General features: G+C 39.7%; 2 protein-coding genes and 1 long non-coding RNA gene across 18 annotated transcripts in view; 1 reads left to right on the forward strand and 2 right to left on the reverse strand.

Annotated features, from left to right (window-relative positions):
* IL1RL2 (interleukin 1 receptor like 2) overlaps positions 1-6,430 on the reverse strand; it is a 54,402-nt gene extending 47,972 nt beyond the window's left edge. For 2 of the 5 annotated variants that reach the window (XM_034952055.3, XM_063594715.1), the window contains exons 1-2: positions 1,769-6,430; positions 926-995 (exon numbers count right to left, since the gene is read on the reverse strand). In XM_034952055.3, the coding sequence (XP_034807946.2) occupies positions 926-995; positions 1,769-1,836 (138 nt within the window). In that variant the 5' untranslated portion in view covers positions 1,837-6,430. Of the gene's footprint in view, positions 1-925; positions 1,647-1,768 lie in introns of those variants that run through there. The other 3 variants (XM_063594713.1, XM_034952053.3, XM_063594714.1) reach the window with 3 other exon arrangements.
* A 159-nt stretch (positions 6,431-6,589) lies between these two features.
* LOC117978803 (uncharacterized) lies at positions 6,590-12,096 on the forward strand. The gene is made up of 3 exons (XR_004669484.3): positions 6,590-6,951; positions 8,848-8,935; positions 11,961-12,096. It is a non-coding gene; the product is annotated as an uncharacterized LOC117978803 (long non-coding RNA).
* The window catches only part of IL1R1 (interleukin 1 receptor type 1), a 115,648-nt gene continuing 98,522 nt past the window's right edge, over positions 8,974-26,099 (reverse strand). For 11 of the 12 annotated variants that reach the window (XM_063594718.1, XM_063594720.1, XM_034952058.4 and 8 more), the window contains 9 exons: positions 23,832-24,066; positions 23,536-23,725; positions 22,559-22,727; positions 20,175-20,240; positions 16,921-17,038; positions 16,006-16,157; positions 14,116-14,259; positions 13,202-13,369; positions 8,974-12,494 (listed from right to left, as the gene is read on the reverse strand). In XM_063594718.1, the coding sequence (XP_063450788.1) occupies positions 12,088-12,494; positions 13,202-13,369; positions 14,116-14,259; positions 16,006-16,157; positions 16,921-17,038; positions 20,175-20,240; positions 22,559-22,727; positions 23,536-23,725; positions 23,832-24,066 (1,649 nt within the window). In that variant the 3' untranslated portion in view covers positions 8,974-12,087. Of the gene's footprint in view, positions 12,495-13,201; positions 13,370-14,115; positions 14,260-16,005; positions 16,158-16,920; positions 17,039-20,174; positions 20,241-22,558; positions 22,728-23,520; positions 23,726-23,831; positions 24,067-26,099 lie in introns of those variants that run through there. The other variant, XM_063594724.1, reaches the window with a different exon arrangement.

Consider the following 26,099-nt stretch of genomic DNA (forward strand, 5'->3'; position numbering starts at 1 on the left):
TCCCTCTTTCCCTTCTATTCTACGACCCTTAGTTCTTTTCATCCACAGAGTCCTTTACTCTGTACTCATCTACAGAGTAAAGCAACCCTTCTTGTCTTTTCTGTTTCTGCTCTGCCACCCAGTTATTTTACTCTGTCTTGAGTAAAAGGTATTTCATCCCAAAACGATTGTTTAAGAAAAAAATTTGGTTCACTTTTAAAGTTCATTTCTACCAATTTTTTTTTTTTTTTTTTTTTTTTTTTTTTTTTGAGACGGAGTCTCTCTCTGTCGCCCAGGCTGGAGTGCAGAGGCTCAATCTCGGCTCACTGCAAGCTCCGCCTCCCGGGTTCACGCCATTCTCCTGCCTCAGCCTCTTGAGTAGCTGGGACTACAGGCGCCCACCACCACGCCCGGCTAATTTTTTTTTTTTTTTTTTTTTTTTTGTATTTTTAGTAGAGACGGGGTTTCACTGTGTTAGCCAGGATGGTCTCGATCTTCTGACCTCGTGATCCGCCCGACTTGGCCTCCCAAAGTACTGGGATTACAGGCATGAGCCACTGCGCCCGGCCATACCAAATTTCTTGGAAGAAATTTGTTCTATTGACGGTTTCCTTGCTTTCACCTTGTGTCATAAAATAACGCTTTATCTTATAAAATAGCCTGTAGTAATTCCATTTGAGCATTTTTACTCAAGTCTTCACTTGGAATTTGCCTAACTCCTTCCCCTCCCCGAAGTCACCTCCAAGCTCAAAGGCGACATTCGGGGCTGAGCATCGGAGCACGTGGAGCTGGTTCGCTGTTTCCTCTTCCGCGGAACTCCGCCTGGCGGTCTGGGGAGCGTAAGGAGCCGCGCTCGGGCTGACGCGATCCCCGGGGGCTCCCAATGACAGGCCAGGAGCCTGTGGACTAGGGCAGCCTCTGGGAACGGAGGACACACGGAACGTACCTGCTGTGACAGACAGTGGAAGGGCGATGGACAACCCGCAGAGCAGCAAGGACCACATCCCCAAACCGGGCTGCAAGGAAGGGAGAAGAGGGTGGGAGGGGAGGACGCAGTAGGGCGGGCCCGAGGCGCCGGCGTGGGCGACCTCGGAATCTCAAAGACAACCGCCCAGGCCGCTGCCCTTCCCTTTTTCCTGGGGAGCCCTCCGACTTTGGCCCCACGTTTCCCCAAAGACTGCCCTTCCCCTGTCTCCTTCGTCTGGGCGCCCGACCAGGATCCAGGGCGGGGAGCTCGGCCCGCCGCAGAGGAGGATGGGCGAGGAGTAGGCGGCGGCGGCGGTGGGGACCGCGTGGGAGCTGCTTCTGCCACCTGACAGCGAAGCAGGCTGGTGTCCAGAGCCCCCGTGAGGGCCAGGGCGCCCCCCAGCGCAGCCTGCGGCCTGGGTTCCAGACGTGGGACCCCAACCCCGCTCGCGGCGCACGGAGCCTCCCCTGCGCGCCTGTGTCCTCGGGATCCACCCGAGCCTGGCGGTCTAAACAGAAACCCCAAACACCCGCTCACTGGGGAGCAGCCGGGGCAGGCCTACCTGGCAAGGGCCAGCGGGAAAGGAGAAAGGAAGGCAGGGAGCCGCTGGAGCTGAAAATAGCCGCGAGCTCCACTCCTCGACCCAGAGACGGAGTCGGCTCCCCCATGGTCACCTAGCCGGTCGGGGGCCCGCCTGGGGGGCCTGATCCCTGGCCTGCGGTGGCACACATTGTTGCCACGTCTTTTCCTGCACACCTCTCCTACTGTCAGGGACCCACCCATGCCTGGCTCAGCCAGACTCCCGGCCCGGTGTCTACCTGCCTGCAGGATTGAAGCGTGCAGGACCTCGTGGAGAGTGGAAAATATGACAGGGACACAAGCCCTGTCATGCCACTTCCATGCCTAGGTATTTCCCCGCCACCGTGGGCGGGGCAGACCTGCCTTCCGCAGTGGAGCGTAGGAAGGAATGTGACATCACACTAGGAAGTGGCTTGAAAGTCTTTGAGCCTGATTTTCTGGCCTCCAAGTCCTTCATCACCAGGAGTGTCTGCTTAAGTCTATTCCAAGTTGAACGTCTAAATGAATTATTCATTCCTTTCCAAATCCCATTTGAGCAGTTACTGCATGCTCTGCATTGGCCTATGTGGAATGACCCCAAAGTGGAAGCCATCCCAAATGGCTTCTAAGGAGAATTATGAATCTGCCTGAGTCGTGCTCATTAACTTCTGTAAGGCAGGAATCCCATGGTGTTCAAGTACTTCAGAGCCTGAAGACTGTTCCTGTCTAAAACTTCCCGATAAGGTGATGTCAACAGGGACCTGTTGCCCTAGCAATCAGGAGACACCCCAGAGTCATCCCACAGGGCACTGAGATGTAGGAAAAGGTTCAAAATGTAATCTCCATTCAGTAGATTACTGGTCAAGCTCTTCCCAATGGTCTTTGAAAGATCAGAGACAGTGAGACAAAAGCAACCATAGGAGCAGAGATGCAATAATTGTGCTAATAGCAAAGCTTCCTGTGATAGGCTGAAGGTCAGTGGTTTGTAGATTTCTACACTCTTAAAAAGTATTGAGGATTCCAAAGTGCTTTTGTCTATGTAGGTTATGCCTGTCAATATTACTACATTAGAAGTTAAAGAGAGAATTTTTAAACGTTTTCTTTCTTATTTAAGTGACAATAAACCCATTACATGTTAATGCAAATATCATACAATTTATGAAAAATAACTCTACTTTCTAAAACAGGCTTATTGAGACAAGTGGCATTGTTCTACATAGATGCAGATCTCTTTGATGTCTGGCTTACTAGAAGATGACTGGATTCTCATATTTGCTTCTGCAATCAGTGTCATGATGTAATATGTCATATGGCTTCTGAAAAGGTCCACCATACACTAATGAGAGAATGAGAATAAAAAAGGAATATAAGGTCTTAATATTATGATGAACATAGTTTTGATTTCACAGATCTTTTTGAAGGGTCTCTCAGGGACCCATAGGGCTCCCACTCTTTGAGGACCTCTTTCTTAAGCTATAAATAGAGATTATTATTTATTTCCCCTACTATCAGCAGTAAACGAGGTTCCTCTGTATATGTATATTCTTCAGCGTTTATGTCCTCATCCAAAACAAAACAAAAGTGTTACTATTTTTATAAAAGTCATATGATTTGCATTCAGAATTATTTCTATGAGCAGTGTTGAAAGGTATTTCTAAATCTTTACGCTATCTTTTTTCATTTTCACTTTATGAATAGATGCATTTGTGTCCTATCTTATTTCTTAGCCTGAGGACTAGTATATATGCCAAGTTTAATGGGTATGGTTGCCCCAAAATGTATGAAGTTAAGACAGGCCATCCCAGTCCCCTGCAGTGCCTCTCACTGGACACTTCTGACATTGCACTTTGCTACTAATTCTGAGAATCTGAAATTTAACTTCCTGGGATGGTCTCTATGCCAAATGTGTTTCCTGATACGTGGAAAATGAACACTTGGCTTTGAAGGCAGAACTGATTCCGGGCATTGTAAACTTGGCAATTAAAAATAACAGGAAACCATAATATTTACTGCAGGTTCTCAATTACCTTGAAAAAAAAAACTTAAATGTATTCATCTCCCTCGAACATTTAAGTTTTTCCAAATTTATATTTTGCTCTTACAAACGGTGCTGCTGCAAAGATTCTGGTAATGTCCTTTTGTGCGAGTATTTCAGAGGCCATTTAGTGAACGGAATTGCAGAATCATTGGGTAGGTACATCCTCAATTGCATTAGAAAAGCCCTAATTTTTTCCCATAACTATGTCCTTTAGAGGAAAAGAATTTCATTGCTTCATGTTCTTACCAATATTTGGTAATGTCAGACTTTTAAATTTTGCCAGTTTTGCTGCTCTGATGTAAAAGCTATCCTGTGATTTTATTTTATATACATTTAGATTGGGAGGTTATGCCCAATTTTCAGAGGTGGCAGTTGTAAAGCCTCCATAACAGGGTGTATAATATGTAATAGATGCTTATCACCATCCCCCTACCAACCCCTCCTTGTCTAATTCTCTCCCACTTGCAGATATTTTTGCAATGGGAATATTCTTAATGTTTTCTAGCTTTAGTCAGTGGCCATAGGAAATAATTTTCAGTTGGTTTTTTTTCTATGAAGTAAATCAACTTCCTCTAGAGATTCATGACTTCATTCTGAGAGCAGGCAAAAAGCAACAAATCTGTGTGTGATGAAAGCATTACAGAATTCTGCTTGGTTGAATTTTACCTTCAGTCTATTTGACCCTCAGACTAGGATATGATGGCTATTCAGAAGGGTAGCAGGGCAACAATTTGCATTAAAGATTTCATATACAAATTTATATTTTACGTGATGCATACTACCTTTTATTTGTTCTAACTAAATATCTGATTATTTCCCATTGGCCATATCCCACAGATAATGTTTCCCAATGAGAATGAAACAGAAATATATTCACATGCAACAATTAAACTTTCCAAAACCCAGTATTAGGTTGGGGTGGGTGTTTGTGGCTCCACCAAGATCTTTATACCTTTAAGGCCCTTAAGTTCTCATATTTCCCCTCTGTGAGGCTTGGGAATATATAGCAGCATTTCTGTATTAGACTGCTATTGTTGGGATGAAATGGACTTCTAGAAATGGAAGAAGCAGCCAGGGAGACTAGAAGGAGGTCCTTAAAGCACTCGGTTTCCTGCAGTCCTGGGCTTAATCACTCACTCCCTCGAGCTCCATTCATTAGTTCACTCAGTCCCTCATCAAATATTTACACAGTTCCCACTGTGTTCCAGGTGATATTCTGAGTGCCAGAAATACAGCTGTACAGAAGACAGACCCTCTTAGAGTTTACAGTCATTCTAGTGTCAAGTAAATAAGAAAATTTTGAAGGATGATTTCAGGCTGGTGAGAACCCTGAAAGCAATTATGATGAAGTGATGGAGAGGGTGTTGGGGAAGTCCCCCCTTCAGAAGGGACTATGGTGCAGCAGAGGCCCTTGTCAAGGCAAGGAGTCCAGCATGTGGAGGTCTGCGAGAAGGGCTTTCCCCAAAGTAGGAAACAGCTAGGGCAAAATCACAAAGGAGGAAACAGTTTGTAAATTCCAAAATAAAATAACACAGATGAAGCCAATAGCCTCAGCTGCCTCAGCCTCCCAAGTAGCTGGGATTACAGACGTGCACCACCACGCCCAGGTAATTTTTGTTTTTTGCTTTTTGTGTGTTTTTGGTAGAGATGGGGTTTCGTTTCACCATGTTGACCAGGCTGGTCTCAAACTCCTGGCTTCAAGTGATCCACCCGCCTCCAACTGTAATTGTTAAGTGAAACATTCAACCATGTTAATAGTTAACTGGCAAAGGATAACCTTTTTTGTCTATCAAATTAGCAATGATTTAATAATGAGTATTCTCAGCGCCACACACTGCTTGTGTAAGAGGAGCAAATGTCTCTGTGGAATATCAAGAACCTGAAAAGGAATCTTGCTCTCTGAATATATGCTAAGCAAATGATTAGGGAAGTAAAAATATTTGAGAAAGGATAACTATTGCACTTTGACTACTGATAGCTAAAACTAGAAATAATCTGGATGTCCAATGAAGGCAGCAAAGCTATCAGATTATGGACCATCCATTTGATAGACTTAGTGACTACTTATAGATTGTATTTCATATAATAGTAATGTGGGCAAATATCTATGCTAAGTTTTAAAAAGAGTGTTAAACTCCATGTATTATATGGTCTCAGTTATATCCATAGAAAGGTTATAAAATATCAATAATTATCTTTAGGTTGTGAAGTTATGGGTGACGTTTTTCTTTCTTATATGTTTTAGAAATTTCCACATTCTCTCAAACCATTATTGCTTTCGTAATAAAAAGAAGTTTCTCCTAATTTATTTTATAAAATGTCTTAAATATGATTGACTCCCAAGGGGATTACTCTACCACCTTCCTAACAACCTCCCTATGTAACTTACCTCCTCCCAATCTGCTGCACAATAGTGCCCTATCAATGTGTTTCTTTATGTCTAAAGTTCTTCCAACCTGTTGCCTCCAATATCTCCCATACACCTACTCCTAGTGGTAAAGTCCAAATATTTCAGTCATGGGTTTAAGACCCTCTGTCATATGAGATTGTTTCCTGAACAACTTTCTCTTCACACTCTTCTTCTCTGGCTAGATTTCTGTTTTTTCTTACTTTGTAATTTTCTCAGTGTCTAGCATAATGTGAACCACATGGTTAGCACTTTTTAAAAATCTAAAAGTACGCTTGAGAAAACAAATATTTCCCCTGTGTTTTTGAATTTGAGAGAGGACATGGGTCCAGTTTTAGGAAAGACAAGAATTCAGAAGCAATCAAGTACAGTGTGGAAGGCAGGACTACGGAATAGCATCTGACGATAAGAAGTGTTGAAACAGATGGCTGCTGTCTACAGCCTTGAAAGCAAATGAGAAGCTGCAGTCTGTCCCTGGCTAAGCAGGGTAAGTGACGTAACATGGCTGAGGAGGGAAAATGCAGTGTTAGCCAGGGAAGGATTAACTACATGAACCAAAGCAGGAGTGGGTCCCCACACAGGCTGTGAAACATGCAATACCCTTTCACTAAAGAAGCCTAAGGAATCTCATCCTCAGGACGTGTAGATTGACAGGAAAACCAATGAACACTGTAGAATGGTATCATTGCAGCCTTCCCAGACCCGGAAGCAGAAACCAAATGACACTTGGGATCACTTCCAGGTCAAAGGTTCTAAGAAAAACAAGCTTCATCAACTTCACCCTGTAGGTAAATTAATCTCTCAACTGGTTGAACACAGCTTTAGAGATGTCAACAGCCTCCTATGAGTCTAGAGTCAGGTGGTACAGGCTCAACTGGTCTAACAGCTGCAAATTTTGAGAGACTGCTGTGCTAATGTTTGGGGCTCAGATTTAAGGTAGAGGTATGATTTACGTACTTTGAGCAGCCAAGCCTTCTTCAGAAGAAACCTGAGCGGCATGTGGTAAGATGAGCATGTTTTTGTTTTGAATGATTAATACTCGTTTTAAATAGTACCACCTATTCCTGTAACTCTTCCTCTCCTTAAAATTTAAACACCCCGCCCCCCCACACACACACACACACAATCTTTGGTTGTAAAATGAATGTTATCACATCAAAAAATTATCCCTTTCCTCTGTCTTCCCACATACATTTTTTCATGTGTACTCCATTTTATGAATTATTGCCATGATGGTGATTCATTCATGTATTTTATTTTAGTAACAGAGGAACAATTTTTCCCTTCCAGCCCAATCCACATTCTTCCCCACCTGCTACGCTCCCTATACCCTGCACGCTAAGCCAACCTCACCACACTCCCAGAGCCTCACGTCAAAGGCGAAAAGATTTTCTTTTGACAAATAAGCTGGAGGAAATCTCTGATTTTATAATCGCATGGTATTTATACTTAGAAGTCCTTCAATTACTACTTGGGGAACGTACTGTATTAAAAATGCTAAACCAGATCCTGACTTGCTAAAATGGGATTAAGTAGCAGCTGTGATCATTTTAAAAAGTTAACACCAGCATTATATCACTCTCCAACCCCCGCACACACCTAAAACCCTAGAATTTGAAAAATATACATTTTGGATGAATAAGTTTTTTGTTTTATCTGTACTCATCAAGTGATAAAACTAAGAAAATATATTTTGAGATTCTATCCCATATACTGGACAGAGACTTTCTACATATAAACATCTTGTAACATAGGAAGTCCTGTTTTACACATGAGAAAATGGGGGTTCCATACAACCAGGTGCTTTGTTGTGGTTTCAAAGCTGTGACAGTGCGGGAATTTAGTCCCAGGTCTTTTTCCACCAGATGGCATTCCTGTTGTAAAATAATTCCAGAGACTCCCTAAAAATCTATTTTGCATTTACTGCGGAAAAGTTATCTGATAAAGAGAGGAAAAAGTGTGACTTTTAAATGGTGGTTAGCACTGATTTTCCTAATGGTTTGCACATTAACTGGTATCATAACCAAAATGTGGTGCAAAACTCCCTGAACTCTTCCAGTGAGAAACATTCTTTCAGGTTGGGGGCCAGTGGAGGGGCTGTGGGCTGGACAGGGCTCCTGGCCTCTGTGGTTACACAACTTCAGTTTGACATTGTGTACTTTGTCCTTAGTGTCAATTGTCATTTCTAATTTATAAGTCCTCTCTACCCCTTCCATTTGCAGATTCTAATAGGGCTTCAGATAAGCAATTCATAGAATTGCTACTAACAAAGCAACCATTTTCTGAGAACCTGCTTTATGCTAAGCACTAGGCTTGTCATAATATATTTAATCTTTTTAATCTTAACTCTATGAGTTAGATATTATACCTATATAATGAGTAAATTGAGGCTCAAATACTTTGCCTAAGGTTTCACTCCAGGTAGCTGGTGGAGGCAGTGTTCATAGTGGACTCAGACTCTAAGCCAACCTGCCACCTGCCCCTTCTCCCCAGGTACTGAGAGAGTCACCTGCCCCTTAGCATTGCTGTGAGGTAAGAAGGAGGCACTGACTGGGCGTCATCTCTGACCATCAGAGTTAACAAGCTTTAGAGCATGCATTTTGGACAGCAAGTTCACCAATTTTGCCCACCTTCTGGGTCAAAGGAAAAAATAAATAAAAGCCCTTTGTAAAACATAAAAGTCTATACAAATATTCCCTTTATCATTTTTTGGACAGGTAAAGTGATAAGTTAATAGTAAATTGATAAGAAGTTAATAAACAGTTAATGATAAGGCTCACATTTTAATCCATTTTAGAAGCAAGTGAGCAGAGGGAGTAGAGTTTAGCTAGAAGAAGGGAGTTAGGGCTCACTGTTAAGCCAATAGCCTCTGACCTCCACTCCCCTCCCCTCCTCCAGCTCCTCCCCACCTGCTTCCCCGCAACAGGAAGGACTCTGCAGAAGGTCTCCTCACCTTGTTGAGGCCTGGGAATGTGCAAATGTGCAGGTAAGCTGTGGACTGGACAAAGAACAGATTCTCAAGGATAACAGTACAAAATTTGAAAATTTTATTGGAAAATAAGTACAGTCTATTGATCCGTGATGCATGCTGTACATGAATTTGGTGCTTTAATATACAAAAAATTTGGCTTCTGCTGCAAAATTATATAAACAGGTTAAAAAAACTCCTTCATCATTAACTAGTACAAACATAATTTATCAAAAATGTCATTTAAAAAATGGCTCAATACCTTTTATTGCAAATAAGAAAGGCAAGAGAGGGAAAATATAAATTGTGCTAAACCAGTTTTAACAACCGGTAATTAAATATTTTGTTGCATTTGCAAACTCTTCTTCAACACTTAGGGCATCTTTTAAAAAATGCCATTAAAAAACTGCAAGAAAATCTAATTAATGTGGAAGGCATTAAAAGTTTTTTGTTTTGTTTTAGTGGGGACAATAAGTCAAAGGAAGTTCACGGGGAACTAGGAATGTGTCTTCTTCCTCCAGAATTCAACCCTTGGAAGATGGGGAATGACTTTGCACTTTTCTGTTTGGATCCTCCTCCACCCACGCTTATCCATTGATTCTTGTCCCTCCTTAAATTCCAGCTGCCATTCTACTTGTAATTCTTGGTCATCATCACCCCCACTCTCTGGCCAATTTTGTCACTAACCTAAGTTTCCAAACTGGCTTGCTTTCTTGGCACTATGCATGCTGACACATTTTCTGGATGACAGACTAAAATAATCTGCAAAATTAAATTTGTAAAACATCTAACAGGCTTTTCAGGACGTGACATCCCTGCTCCATGGGCTTCTGGCTGTAGTCTGTGTGCCAAATGAAAGCTAGGCCCTGTCTGTTGGAACAGCAGCTCCAGAACAGCACTGTTCCTTCAAGCAGGCAAAGCAGGCCCAGGAGAAAGCAGGTGGAAAGGCAAGAGTCAGAGACTTAAACTCAATGTGTTTTTGTTTAGGAGGAAAATTATTATTCCAAATAAAAGTTGGTGTTCACCCATATTAAATACAAGAAATACAAAAACCAAAAGTCCTCTCTATGTTCATACAACTCTTAAAACTGTGCTTGTGTCCTGCAATCAGTGGCATATAAATTTGGCTTTCATTTTTAATGGAAATGAAACATTTTAAGAAATGTTTGCCTCTAGGGAAAGAATTGAAAGTAGAAGAGTTTTTCATAAAATCTAAACACAATTTTTGAAAATTCCAACATTTAGAAGTTTGGAATTTGGTGTCTTGAATAAAAGCATTCCTAGACTCGGTCACTTCCTAGCAAAATGTCATTTCTTCTCACAAACGTGCCAGTGTGGAGTGAGGGGGGACCATTATTGACCTGAAATCAAGTACTCAGAACACCAGACTAGAAGCCAGAAATGGAGGCTCAAGTCCTAGGTTCAATAGAACTTAGAGTGTGATTTTTTTAAAAAATAGGTCACTTTCTCTCTATATAAAATTAGAATAATTGCAAAAATTAAATAAGATAATTGGGGAATGTTTTTTAACATAAAGCATTACATAAATCTATGTTACATGTGCAAATTGCTCCTGGAAGGCAGTGAGGGACAGAGACAGCCACCACAGCCTCTCCCTCAGAGAGCAGCAATTCCAGCTGGAGGGAGACCAGCCTCCCTGACGTGCTCACCGCCATCTCTGCAGTGGGCCTGACCATAGAGAGAAGGCTGGAGAGGAAGTCGCCTCTTAGGGAAAGTCTCCCGGAGACTGTGGAATTGGAGGATGTTCTGAATTTTGGTAAAATCCTGATCAGCTAGAGAAAATGCGAGAAGGCCTCCTAGGCAAAGGAGGAGGAAGGGTGCAGGCAAGAGCAGAGACAGAGGAGTGCTGGGGGCAGGTGACATGGCCACCAGGCCAACCTGGGAATTCACACAGCGGGACAGCGAGGGGAAGCTGGAGGACAGGGCAGGGAGGTGGTCTGGGAGTGACATGCTGGTGGGAAAGCATGGGCTTCAGCTCCTGAACAGGTGGAGCCCCCGGGAGGTGCTTCAGCAGGAGCTGGATGACAGAAGAGCGGCATCATGGGAAGGATGGTTCATGTGTGGGCTGTGCAAGGGACATTGCAGACGGAGGAAGCCACTAGGGAGCTGTCCCTCCAAAGACGTAAAATGCAGGATAATAACAAAGGACAGGATGGTCATGCCAGGGAGGAAAGCATTAAGAAGTGGATCAATTCCCTGCTACTGTTGCTTTTTTAAGTTCTCTCCCTCCTGTGGAAAGCTAAGATGATTTCAAAACTTTGGAATCCTGGAGAATCCCTTTGTTCATTGAAGTGAGTTTTCAAGCTCTGTAAAATAAAATTCGGTCTTCGGACACTAACTTCTGGCTGGGGATGTGTATGGAAAATACAAGCAGATGGAAAGTTCTCCAAGAATATGTCTCCCTTCCTCAGTGAGGTGTCAGTCTCACTTTGCCTGCAGCACCTCTCAGGAGAGCTGCTCCAGGGTCAGTGACTCTACAGGGTCCCCAGACGAGGCATAGCCCCGCCCTTGGGCTGTGGATGACTTAACAAAGCCATCTGTAGACGGTGGCTATTTCCTTCTTGCCCTTTCTTCTAGTTTGCTGTCTCCATGCCTTTTCTTGGCAGTTCAAACATTCAGAGAGGGCATTTATTGCCCTTTTTTTGAGACGGAGTCTTGCTCTGTTGCCAGGCTAGAGTGCAGTGGCCCGAACTCGGCTCACTGCAACCTCCGTCTCCCCGGTTCAAGCAATTCTCCTGCCTCAGCCTCAGGTGTAGCTGGGATTACAGGCGTGCGCCACCATGCCTAGCTCATTTTTGTATTTTTAGTAGAGATGGGGTTTTGCCATGTTGGCTGGGCTGGTCTCGAACTCCTGACCTCTGGTGATCCACCCACTTCAGCCTCCCAAAGTGCTGGGATTATAGGCGTGAGCCACCACACCGGGCCTACTGCCTTTTTAAAAGATCTTCCCAAGCCCTCTACTCTGAAGTGCCCTGGCCTGCTATTGACGTCATGGCTTATTCCCTTATTAATCTGATTCCAGGTGACCTCAGGGATAAAGGATGATACAGTTACATTCCATGAACTCTGCAAGTCAGCATGAGGCACAACCTGGCCTGCAACGCCATAAGACAGGAGGCACCTAAAGAACTCTTGGCAACTTCTCCATGCTACCCGAGAGGCACGTGAGCCTCTCTTTGCAGTTTCTCCTTAGTGGCTGGTGACAGTAACTGGTGTTTAGATGAAGGTGACCGTCGCTGGACTGGCATGTGGTACCTGACATTCTTCCAGAACCTTGTCTTTGCAGACTGTGGTCCCTGTGTAAAGTCCCCTGACCAGCGGATAGCCCCATGTTTCTGCTTAATGAATTTAATTGATTCTGGCATTTTCTCATAGTCTTGGATTTTCTCCAGCTCAAGCAGGACAACTTTAATTCCATCCTGAACAAGAGCATTATACATGGCTATTTGCTCTTCAGATGAACCACCCAGCCAGCTGAAGCCTGATGTTTCTCTGACTAAAATGATAATCAGTCTTCTGCTTTTCTTTACGTTTTCATTAATGACCTCAACAATGTCTGAAAAACAGGAAGCACAATATAGTAAGTAAAATTCTATTTATCATCATTCTCTCCTGAACCAAAGCCACACAAGGCTTTTCACAACCGTATGGCTCCTAACGCCTTTTTCTTGCCTTACTTAAAATTAAAGGAGTTTCCCATGTTTTTAATTAATTAATTTTAAGAGACAGGCTCTTGTTCTGTTGCTCACACTGGAGCGCAGTGGCGTGATCTTGGATCACTGCAGCCTCAAACTCCTAGGCTCAAGCGACCCTCTCACCCTGGCCTCCCAGGGTTGTACTGAGATAAAAGGCATGAGCCACTGCAAACCTCCCATTTTATAGACTAACTCAAAAATTGGCCCTCAAAAGACAAATATTTCATTTAGAACTCAGAAAACTTTGTTGGAATTTTAAAAACTTATTATTCAATCATTTGATCTCTACCACTCCTGTTTAATTGTATCAGTTGTAAAGCAACTGTTGGGTATAACTAGTCATTAAGTTTTTCAAAACTAAATGAAAATCACTTAATTATTGCTCTGACAAAATATGAGAGAAGTAAATGCATTTAATAAATGTAAAAATCATCATACACTTCTGAAGAGGTTCTTAAAATTGTGAAACATATACCCCTATGCCACGATCTTCTAGAAAGATGGAATCCACATTTTACTAAGTAGTTTTACAACAATAAGCCTTTACTCTGTTCCATTACACACATACCTTCCCCAACGTAGTCATCCCTTCCATAAATGAACAGCTTATATCCACACTGTTTTTCCAAGACCTCAGGCAAGACTTTAAACACAAAAATATCACAGTCAGAGGTAGACCCTTCCCCAACGGTCTTTGGATACAGTATATATGCGTCATAGGTCTTTCCATCTGAAGCTAAAGGAAAAACATAATGTATTTAGAACCACAAGGCAAAAATAAGAGATTTGGTAAAGTCAGTATCACAAACATTCATTACATAATGAACTATTCATCTTTTTTTGTACAATGGCATGACTGAAGCAGCAATACCAAAAATATAATCCCTTTAAAAAGTGTTCATCTCTTACAAGGTTTCTATTTCTTGTGTTTTACTGCAAATTTGTTCTTCTATTTGGAGGCTGCCTCGTATACTCTTAGTATAGAGCCATCCTTAAAGTCTCCCTGTCCTCATCTTCTTCCCCAGAGGTCTCAGCCCTGAATTCTATCCATTCATTTTTTTTTAGATATTGTGGTATTCCTTTTTTTTTCACAAAGTTTAAACAAAGGAGAGAGAGAGAACCTCCCTGATGCACGAAGATCTAGTCATTTCATTTCTTTCATTAAGGTATGATCTCTGTCTGTCCTATTCATCACAGAGCAAGGCCTCCCAATGGCTTGTGCATAACTGAATTTATAAACAGATGCTCTAAATACCTGTTTATTCTACCAATATGAATGTTGAGGCAGGAACTTAGAAAACAATGATATTCAGCCTAATGAGTTACAAAACTATAATTCTGTGTAAGAATAACTAGTATTCTTGTATATGCCACTTTTCATTTTAGAAACCCTCTTAGTAAAAACCCTCTTAGTCATCTTCTACATCTCCTAACTATCCCTTATCTCCAACAAGAAATACTGCATGGAATACAAAATTATACCTTTTATTGGGAGAAAATCATAGCAGGAATCCCTGTACCAAAGCACAATGTCAATCTTGAAGATTTTATAGATGAAAACAGAACACACAATTATGACTGTCAACGTGACACATATACCAATCATGTGCTTCTGGAAATTAGTGACTATAGCAAAAAGAAAAAAAAAGGAGAAAAAATATTAGAACCAAAAAGAATTAAAACTTTGAGCACAGCAAATTAAATATCTTCGTCTCAGAGAGCCCATATCTGGGAATGGCCTGCATTCAGACAGTATTAACTCATTCATTATTATCACTTTGTAATGGATACTAATGTACAAAGCAATGATAAAACTAAGGTGCATTCTATGAAGTTTCTACCTAAATAGCATAATATACAATAACATGGAAAAAAATACCAAAGACCACAGGATAGAGCATTCCACAGTAAAACAGGGAAAAGTTAAAATCACTCAAAAGCCTACAAAAGTTCCCTGAGGTCAGAGAGTCCATTGGGTAAAGTTAAAGACTGGTGGAAAGCGAATAAGGTGGAGGCTTAGGGAAGTTTCACATTTCCACATTCTCCTGGCCTCCTTCTCTACTTTGTTATCCAATAATTAAAGAGGAAGCTGGGGAGCAGATGGAGTAGGTGATGGGGAGGGGGCTAGAGAAGAGGAAAGAGGGAAGAAAAAGAAAGTACCCTCTAAATATCAGGAACCATGTAAGCATCCAGAAAAGGGAATCTAAAAGCTTTATTTACTTTTCCAACTTAAATGATTTGGATATAAAACAGAAATCAAGTTATACCATTTTCCAGACAAATATCCAGCTGGCCCAAATGATAGTTCACACTTACGGTCTTAAGTACTGTCGCTTCATACAAGATCATGATGTCTGTAGTAATAATCCTCCAGATTTATTTTTCTTATTTAAGACCACCATGACTATACTTGGTCCTTTACAGTTCCCTATGACTTTTACAGGTGTCCACAAAAACACACCCATACAAACACTGACTCTCACTTGCACAAATACTGCTGAGATTTTGATAGAAATTTTTTGGAATCCATAGATTCATTTGGGGAAGAACTGATATCTTCATAATATCGAGTCTTTCAATCTATGAACATTGTATATCCTTCCATTTAGTTCTTCTCTAATTTATCTCAATATTTTTTAGTTTGTATTACAGAGGCTTTGAACAGCTTTTGCTAGATTTATTCTTAAGTATTTGATGATTTTTGATGCTACCGTAAATGTTATCTTTTAAATGTAGTTTCTATTTGTGTGCTGCCAGTATTTAAACATACATAGAAGTTAATTTATAGAGTCTTTCAGATATTCTTCCATGCACGCAATTATAATAGCCTATGTTTAATTAAACCACAAATTACCTTAAAATGTTTCACAAATACTTTCAATATTATGTTTTATTATACCAATTCATGAAACCCAGTGACTTCTGATGTCCTCTTTGAAAGTGGATATTTAGTCTTACCCTATGCATCATCAATGTAGTTCATTGGGTACCCACAATGTACCAGACCTAACTTGCCATTAGCTGTGGAAATAGAATGATTACTAAGATAAATGGTTGCCACCATCACAGAATTTATAGTTAAGTATAGAAAACTAAGTACCATAGATCCTGTGACATATGGTGCTACAGAAGTACATACAGAGGCCCTAACCTCCTCTCTTTGGGCCGAGAGCTGGGTTAAGGGCAGGCAGCAGGACAGAAAAGCTTCCAAGAAGAGAGAGTTCAGCAGAAGAGTAAAAGAGAAATAGAAGTTACCCAAGTAATGAGGAAGTGAAGAGTGTTCTAAGCAGAGGAAATGGCATTTCAAACTTCAAAGTCATGGAATCTTACTACAGTAAAACAAAATTGCATTTCAATTAGTTTGTTGTTTACCTGGATATATTAACTGGATATACGCTGCATCTATACCATGTGTATTCTTGGCAAAACAGGTAAATGGATGTTTATAAAATCTACTTTCAATTTCCGATATATTAAGCACTGTGATGAGGGTACTCCTTCTTTTGTTTGCAGGATTTTCCACACTATTCGAGAGAGAGAGTAAATAAACTTGTGTAAGTTAATTGCATCAACTACAAATAAGACCTGTATACCCTGTGTATTTCCTTATTTGTGACAAAATTGCCACTGAAATAATCACCCTGCCCAATCACAGTCACAACATTCAGACTGCTGGCAACACTAATCTGAGATTTTATAACCCCAAGACCACTGTCAGTAACAGGCTCAGTAGCAGAGAAAGCAAAAAAATTACCACTTCCAAGAAGAAAAATGTAGACAAATGCATTGTGTTCTCCATGAGGCACAGAGGAGACACTAAACAAGAGGAGATTGGGGCAGATGACAAAGTGCTTTGCAGGTGTTGTGAAGGAGAGGTCATGGGAAGCCAGGAGATCCTTGTCCCATAGATGAGCAGTAGGAAACCAGTAGAGGCTTTCAAGAGCAGTGGATTGCCTGATTCTTGAGCTCATTAATGAGTCTCTTCTAAGCTACTTGAGGAATATGAAGAATAATGAAAGATAATTGCTTCGTTGAAATGTTGCAACATGTATAACGTAAGAGAAAGGCTTCTAAGTGGTCTGTAATTTGCACCACAATGACAAGTATTTTTTACCTTAAATGTACAAGATCTTATAAATTCTACTTAGCTTAGCAAAAAAAAAAAAAAAAAAAAGGCAGCAAAGGTTAGGAGCAACTAACACTTGCTTTTAAACTAAACCGACAAGGTTATATAAAATATCACGTGGGATTTAACATCAAAATGTGAATAACTCTTAGCATACATACCTGTAATAGTCTTCCCCTAGCACTGGGTCATCTTCATCAATTACTGACCCATTCCACTTCCAGTAAGCAATGTCACTCAACTGGCCGGTGACATTACAGATCAATTGTATCTGGGATCCTGCAAAGAATGTATTTTTAATCTTAACATTAATTGATTTTTTCTGATCTATCTAGATTAATAAATGGCTATTGAATTAAAATTTTAAATATAGAAATGCACAAAGAAAAAGGAAAATTACCCTAAACCCACCACCCAGAGAAAACCACCATTAGTAACCTTATGCGTCTCATTCCTTATCTTCTCTGTGAACATGTGCAGTTTTTGAAATGGGGTCTTTTTGCCTACTATTTTGTAATTACTGTGGATTGGGAATTTGGGCCCACATGATTTGTCTTCCAAAATAGACTCTGTCATGGCTGCTTAGCATTCCATAATACATATACACTATGATTAACTATTTCCTATTGATGAACACAATTTCCTAATTTTTCACTATTATGATTAATATTTTAATGAATAGCCTTATTTGTACACATCCTGAAGTATTAAAATCTAGAAGCAAGATTGAATTAAAGAAACATATTTTAAAAGCTAACCCCTCTCTTTAGTGAGGCTGTGTCAGTCTACCCTCTCTCCAATAGTGTATGTGAGCACGATTTTCCCCAAAACCACCAGATAACAAGTGTTTTTGGTTAGACGTTGCCTTTTGAGAGAAGAAAATGTCACTTAAGTTTTCATCTACATTTCTTGAATTCACGGTGAATCAACATGCTTTTCATTAGCTTGGTGCTCATCGGCCTTCCTTTTTAAAAACTGTTATCCCTCTATCCATTATTTAATTCCATTTTTAAAAATGAGACACAGTCTCGCTCTGTCACTCAGGCTGGAAGTGCAGTGGCACAATCTCGGCTCACTGTAACCTTCTCCTCCTGGGTTCAAGTGACTCTCATGCCTCAGCCTCTTGAGCAGCTGGAACTACAGGTGTGTACCACCACACCCAGCTAATTTTTGTATTTTTAGTAGAGACGGTGTTTCAACATCTTGGCCAGGCTGGTCTCAAACACCTGGCCTCAAGTGATCTGTCCACCTTGGCCTACCAAAGTGCTGGAATTACAGGCTTGAGCCACCACGCCTGGCTGGATGCATGCTTTAAATTTCAGTTTTTCTGAGATTAATATTCAGGGTTTTGGTTTTTTTAGTTTTTTCCTCTCTTATAAATTCCACATATTTTCAAAATTTTTCTAAGATATTTTATGGACACTTCTAAGACATTTACTGGTGCAAATGGCATTTGTTTCCTATTATGTTTTCTAGCTGGTTATTGCTAAACAAGTCTTATATTTTCGAATATTAATTCTAAATGTTAATTTATCATCTGACTAATTTATATAGAATTAATTCTAGTTTTTCCCGGGAATTTTCTTGGGATTGGTATGATCAGGAAACAATAATAAAAATGTCTTTTTTCCCTTGTGGTAAGCATACCTTGTTTTTTTCCTTCAATTGCATTAGTAGGCACTTCTAGACTGTGCTCAGTAATAGTGGTTACATGGGCATCTTTGTCTTGCTCTTGGCTTTAGTGAGAAGGTCTATAGTATTTCACCATGAAGAATATTAGTGACTATTGGCTTGCATTGATGTTATTTATTAAGTTAAGGAAATATCTCTCAATTCCTATTTTTCTAAGTCATTTTAGGAGTAATGGTATTGGATCTTATTGCCTATTTAACACCCTTCAGGATAATCCTATGACGGGGTACTATATGCTTCTGATCCATTGTCAATATAATACATTAAAATAATTATTTCCTAATTTGAAGGTTTTTTTGTAGATTGAGAGATCAATGCAGCCTAGGCATCAGAGCTCTCAATTACACACTTCTAGGGCAGGCATTTTCAACAGGGACTGTGGCCAGTAGGGCAAAAACTGGTTCTTGGGGAAGAGGCAAGAAAACCTTAGATATTACATGGTTTGTGGTACTCCAAAGGGCCACAGTATATCAGCAAATATAAAAGATAACTGTAGTACTGAAATTTAAAGACAGGAAAGAGAATTAGGTGGAAGAAGACTTTTCAGACTCTAAAGGGGAACAATTTAAAACAAAAAAGATGGTTGAGAAACATTGTTCTAGAGCCTATTGGCCCATATTTAATTTTGAGTTTTGACATTTTTGTTTCTGTCTAAGAATGTCTTTCTACCACCTTCCACCATAAATAACAAGTACAGAATTGGCCAAATACAGAATTCACAGATCACAAGCATATACCTTCTAACCTCTGTATGGTTCTTGACTGCTGTCATGCAGTTACTATTACAGAAGACAATTCCAAGGCCAGCCTATTTTGGGTCCTCTGACACAAAGAACCACTTTTTCTCTCTTGATCAGTGGTTTCCAATAGAACTTTCAGTGATGATGGAAATGTTCTATATTCGTGCTTGTCTGTACAGTAGTCACTTGTCACATGTGGCTATTAAGCCCTTGAAATATGGCTAATGTGACAGAGGAACTAATTTTTAATTTAACTAAATGAATCAATTGACTTAATTTAATTTTACATGTCCATAACTCCATGTGCCTAGTAACTACTGCACTAAACAGTGCAGAGCTAGATGCTTGTGGGGTTCTTTTTTTACTCTTGAATAAAAAATGTTCACTAACTTGGAAAAGTACTTTTCTAGAATGACTACCATCTTTGGGGCCTGTAGCCTTACTCTTCCGACTCAAAGCTTGGATCTGGTCATGAGAAATCCAGTCCTGAAATTGTAACACTGCTGATGTCTGTCGTACAATGATCAATTCTTCAGAAGTTCTTTAAGATGTCAAATATAATTTTTGTTTAATTCAGAGATAAGTAACACCTACTGTATTGATTCACTTTTACAGCAAACCCTAATTTTGTCATTAAATATTTTAACTCTGTGAAAAAAAAAAAAAGAAAGAAATCCAATCCTGTACCAGTCAATGGCATTGCTGGTTCCTAGGCCTTTTGACCTTGGTGTCTGGTTGGTGTTTTCATGGTAGTAAGTGTCCACAGAAAAGTAGGGCTGGAGATATCAGACATGGCAAGATGTTTGCCATACAGGCAAGAAATACAAAAAATTAAGATATAATTTGTGTCACTTTCCCTCCATTTATAGATTTATACAGTAAATGGCTTAGATTATATATAGTAAAGATACAATTTATCTTACTCTTACGTTTAAAAAAAAAAAAAAACCGATTCCAGCATACCCTCACTAAAGCCCACTTACCCAAGTCTACTTCCATTGTCTCATTAGCTGGGCTCACAATCACAGGCCTTGTGGGTTTGTTTTCCTCTGAAAGAAAAACATCCATAAGGTTTGTCAGTCTCTTATAGATCAGAATCTCAAGTGACGACAACACTTAGCAAAACATACTAAATGACTTCTGGCCAGATATTCCATCAAGTGTTCAAAGCACATATGCCAGGAGACAGGAGGCAGAAAGTGAAGGAAGAAAGCTGAGGCAGAGGCCACAGCACACTGTGAATCCCGGGGCAGAGCTAGACCTTCCGAATCCACACAGTGGGGTGCTACTGAAAAACACACACATCACCAGGACCCTGGGTCCCCAGACAAATGCCTCTCTTAAGTGAAAGCATGTCAGCAAAGGCGAGAGTAGTGGAAAGTCACTTCCTTGAATTGGGTGTTATTGGCCAGAAGGGCTAGTCAATACTAGACCTGCTTGCATTTAATGACTGTGTTAATGACCCAATAGTGAGAACTACAGGGTTATGGAATAATGCTGTAATTTATTAAAATAGGCAAAAAAGTATCAAGGAGCCCCAGAAATTAATCTGACTTATTTATGAAGAGATTGGTTTCAGGGGTTTATCTGTGGCCATGAAGAAACTATGAGAAACTATAAAATTGAGCACTCGGTATTCCCCCAATCAAAAAAAAAGTGAACACCATGAAGGTAGGATATTCTCTGTTTTTTTCCCTAATGTATACCTATTACAGTTCCTGAAACATAGTAAATGCTCAATAAATATTTTTGAATCCTTGAGTGAACAAAAAGTGCTAGGCATCACTGGTGTGGGCCTTGGGAAGAAAACAAAATATTACCTCACTCCGAGTAGAGTATATTGTTTCTACAAATGGGATCAGAAAAGGAAACAGAGAATATCAAAAACAAACTTAACCTGGCCGGGCGCGGTGGCTCACACCTGTAATCCCAGCACTTCAGGAGGCAGAGGTGGGCGGATCACGAGGTCAGGAGATCGAGACCATCCTGGCTAACACGGTGAAACCCCATCTCTACTAAAAATACAAAAAAATTAGCCGGGCGTGGTGGCGGCCGCCTGTAGTTCCAGCTACTCGGGAGGCTGAGGCAGAAGAATGGCATGAACCCGGGAGGCAGAGCTTGCAGTGAGCGGAGATCGCACCACTGCACTCCAGCCTGGGTGACAGAGCGAGACTCCATCTCAAAAAAAAAAAAAAAAAAAAAAAAACACTTAACCTAGCTTAAATAGTCCCCAGTGCCCAGTTCTCTCTCAAGTTCTACTTGCTGGTTAGGTTACTATGTTTCAGGAAAGACAGACCAGAGCTACCCAATGACAGGCTGCTAAAAACTCAAGAACATGGTTTGATACAAAGACCATTGAAAATTGGGATTCACTGATGCCTGTGGGACCATGGCAAGGAATTAACTTTTATTTAATAAAAATATTTTTAGGAAAATAAAGTATTATATAACTGGAAAAGTGAAGCTATTTATAGGGTGATCATATTCTGAGTTTGCTTGGGATAGTCCCAATTTATACCTGTTGTCCCAGCATAACTACTAATAGTCACCCCTATAACCTGCAAAAAAGTTCTGATTGGAATAACTCTTATTTTATTACATAAATCTTACCAAATCTCAATATTTACAAAAAGTTTGAGCATTCTGACTATCCCCTGGCAATTTGTGCATTTTGTTTCATTTTGCTGTGATATAGTTTTCAATATGAAACATGGTTAACGCAGAATTGAAAGACACAAGAAAATTAACAAGAACAATCATCCTACACCTATTAATTGCATAGCTGTTTTGCACCAAGCATTTCTTTGCACCAGGTACACAAGTTTCGTGTACCCCATATCTCTAGTCTTCCCAATAACCTTGGGAGATTGCATCATCTTGTTACAGAAGAGGAAACAGGGTTAGAGAGGTTAACACCTAACACAGAATGAACAGGAGGTAGATTCTGGAAATGTGACTTATTCCAAAGCTCATTAGTGTCCACACCGATGCTTGCTGCTAGACACTGAGACTCACTGAGATTCCCCAGGTGCAGGCTCTCAGAACATTCCCATATACCAGCCAGAGGGAGCCCCAGAGCTTTCAGTAAGAACCATTTTTAGCCATGCCAAAGAACAACCCTCTTAAATCAGTTGGAAAACACAGCTCATAATGTCTCTATTTAATTAGAACTACATCTGAAGCAGGAATGGAAAAACATTACATAGTATTTAGTAACAAAAAAACAAAACTAAAGCCATGTGACTTTTGTGGTATCATTGAGGTCGTCTTGGATTTGGTTTCTTCATGGATAATGAAAGTAGTATTAGAATCATAGTCTCTGGGCCTTCCCAGATCTAAACCTTTTAGGGCTGGAGCTATGACTCACCTAGAGTAATAAATTCTATTACCCGGGTAATAGGATATTGCTTGCCCAAGTATGTGTAGGATGCATGACAAGTATAGTTCCCTCTATGCTTTTCAGCCACATTCATCACGATGAGCCTATCTTTGACTCCACTAAAGTGTATATTGTCAAGAAGTAGAGGTTTGCAATCCTAGATAAAGGGAGAGAGAAGCATTGAAAACCAATAACCAATAACTTTCCCCAATCTACCGTCAAAGGAGCTCCATTTTTTTCACCTTAGCAAATGTTATATTTTTAGAAAGTGACTGGAAAAGTTCCTTACATATAGTAAGTTTTAATACTGGCTTTTTGGAAACAGTTAACTATATTCCTATGACATTAAGTTTTCAAGTCTATGAGACTAGTACTATAAAGTGAAGGCCAATTTATTTTGCAAGAAAAACATGTTTGAAAAAAATGTTAACACTATATAGTTTCTTAACAATACTGCACTTCATTGATATTACGTATTTAGTACGTCTTAAGCTCTACAAGATGATTCCCCATTTAAGTTCCATCAGACTAGGTAGATTAAAGGTACCAAAACATGGGGTGTTCCATGGAAAGCTAGTCAACCCACTTTTCAGACAGTTATGGAAACTAGCAGGTTATTTGAAGACCATATCTTCAATAAAACACACATAGTATGTTTTGTAATAAATAGTTACATCTTCAATACCTTAAGCTTATAATCAGCCTTCTCTTTAAACATCTATTTCTAGTACTTTTCTCAATTACATCTTATTAAATTAAATAAAAACAACAGCAAACAAATTTCTAGTTAAGCTTCAAATTAAGTGAATGCAGTCTTACAATTCTTTTTAGGTTCCCTATCAAGTTTCACCATTAAAGAGAAAACAATATACAAAATAAAAAGGTACTTTGCAGATACATTCTATTGTCCAGGGAACTATTTTATTTTCTGGAAAGGTGAAATGTCATATTTAAAATAAAATTACCTTATACCACTGTAATTTAGGTAACTCATTATTTTCATTTTTAAAAAACTCCATATAAGGGCACACAAGTCCTCCGTCTCCTGCAACGGGTAGTTTCTGCTTAAATATGGCTTGTGCATTATAACATAAGTTAGGCTCATTCTCCACAAATTTTGCAGTTATTTTAATTCTGAGGCAGTAAGATGAATTTCTAAAATAAAATAAAATAGGTAAGTTAAGCATTATTAAAATTATTTCTGTCCTTAACAACTGCAGGAAACTAGAACATGTTTGTAACATACTAATTCCTCTCTTACCTTACCACGCAATAGTAATGTCCTGAATCCTCCACCTTAGCAGGAACAAACCAAAGTTTCTCTTTGTGTTGCTGAATCCTGGAGGCTTGTTCTGTAGATACAGGTGTCTTGCTGTCATCTTTATACCAAGTTATAGTGCCTTTGTGTTCATTTGGGTTAAGAGGACAGGGACGAACATCAATTTCATTTGCAGATGACACTAAAATTATTTTTTCTTCACGTTCCTTGCATTTATCTTTAAAAGGAAGAAGGGTGGAAGCAATTTACATAAAAATCTGCCAGTGTGTCTTGATTTAATATCTACGAAGAAACACATTGATTATTAAATACATCCATTCACATTACATATAAAAGCTTTACAGCCTTGTGATAAGATCATTATCTGGGGAGTCTGGGAAGCATATTCAAGTCCAGCTGCATCACTTACTGCCTGTGTGCTGTACCCCTGGCAAGTTATTTAACATCCTTCACCCTCTTTTCACTCATCTAAAAAGTGGGGATAATGTACGAGGAGAGACATGCCTTTCAGTACAAGATGGAGTAATAGAAACTGGATTTACCTTCCCACATGAACAACTAAAAAATGGACAAAATATATGAAACAACAGTATTCAAGACATTGAACATCAGAAAACAAAGGAGAGAAATCCCAGAAAGACGGAGAAGAAAGGAGGTGTCCAAAATTACAGCTAGGCCATGACATTGCCGAGAAAAAACACAGGCAAAGCCCAGTGAGTTGAGGAGATGGAGCTGAGAACCTGGGTAGAAAAGTTTGCAGGGCAGAGTACCCAAGTACTTAGAGCTGCATAATGACAAGGAGAAAGAGTCTCAGGATAACTGAGAGTCTCCCCCAAGTTTTCAGCTGAGTAACAGTCAGTGTAAGCATATAAGAAAATGACCCAAGGCTAGAGGGAAGATTGCCAAACGAACTGGAGGGAGTAACACATGGAGCACACCCAATGCTGGGAACAGTTGCTGTTCCCAACAGCCAGAGTGGAAAGCCTCATTAATGATAAGACATCAGGCAGAGTACCCAGAAGGGTTCTGACTCAGTCATTAGGGAAAATTAGGCCAAGAATAAACTTTTTCCTGATCCTAATAAAGCTTAAAAGCAAGACCCAAAAGGATTAAACCATTTCCAAGAAACAATCATGTGGCAGAACAAAGCTCAAGAACATTCTGGGGAATACGAAAATATCCAGCACCCAACATGGTAAAATCCACAATGTCTAACATCCAAAAAAATAATTAGGCATGCAAAGAAGCAGTAACATACAACCAACGATAAGGAGGAAAAAAATCGATCAGTCAAAACTGACCCAGAAATGACACAGACAATAGGCCTAATAAATTTAAAAATTAACATAGTTTATTACTATTGTATTCCATTTATTCAAGATGCTACAGGAAAGATCAAACATGATTAGTGAAGACATGAAAGAGATTTTAAAAAACTTTTAGAGATGAAAACAATAATGTTGAGTTACAAAAAACAATGGATGGGATTCACGGCAGATTTGATACTGCAGGAAAAAAAAAGATGAGTGAACTTGAAGACACAGCATTAGAAATTATCCAAAATTAAGCACAGAGAAGAAAATAACAGAATAAAATGGGCAGGGAATTATTTTACTTAGGACAACTTCAATACATGTAATATGAATCACTGAAGAAGAAAAATGTGGAAAACAGAAAACATATTTGAAGTTTTTCAAGATGTGACAAAAATGATGTATACATAGGCCCCCAAATCACAATGAACCCCAAGCAAAAGAAACATAAAGCAAACTACAAACACATAATAATAAAATTGTTTAAAACCAGTGACAAAGATAAAATCTTCTATGTAGCCAGGGAGAAATGACACAATTATTGCAGAGGACAAAGACAAAAAACGATGCAGCTTTCTTTCCAAAAACAATACAAGCCAGAAGAGAGCAAAACAATATCGTTAAAGTACTGAAAGAAAAAGTCTACCTAGAATTCCATATCCCGTGAAAATATATTTAAAATTTAGGAAAAAATACTGACTTTTTCAGATTTGCCAAAGCTGTAAAATGTCATCACCAGTAGACCTGCATTACAAGAAATATTTAATTCCTTCAAAAAGCACAATATTCTAAGATGAGAATGAATCTATGCAAAAGAACGAATAGCAACAAAAATGGGTAATTATAAGATCATCTTTCTTATTATTTAAATCTCTTTAAAGAAAACTGAGTGTTTAAATAAAAAATAATAAAACGCTATAAAGTTTAAAACAAATAA

This window comes from Pan paniscus, chromosome 12, assembly GCF_029289425.2.
Source record: "Pan paniscus chromosome 12, NHGRI_mPanPan1-v2.0_pri, whole genome shotgun sequence".
Classification (NCBI taxonomy): domain Eukaryota; kingdom Metazoa; phylum Chordata; class Mammalia; order Primates; family Hominidae; genus Pan; species Pan paniscus.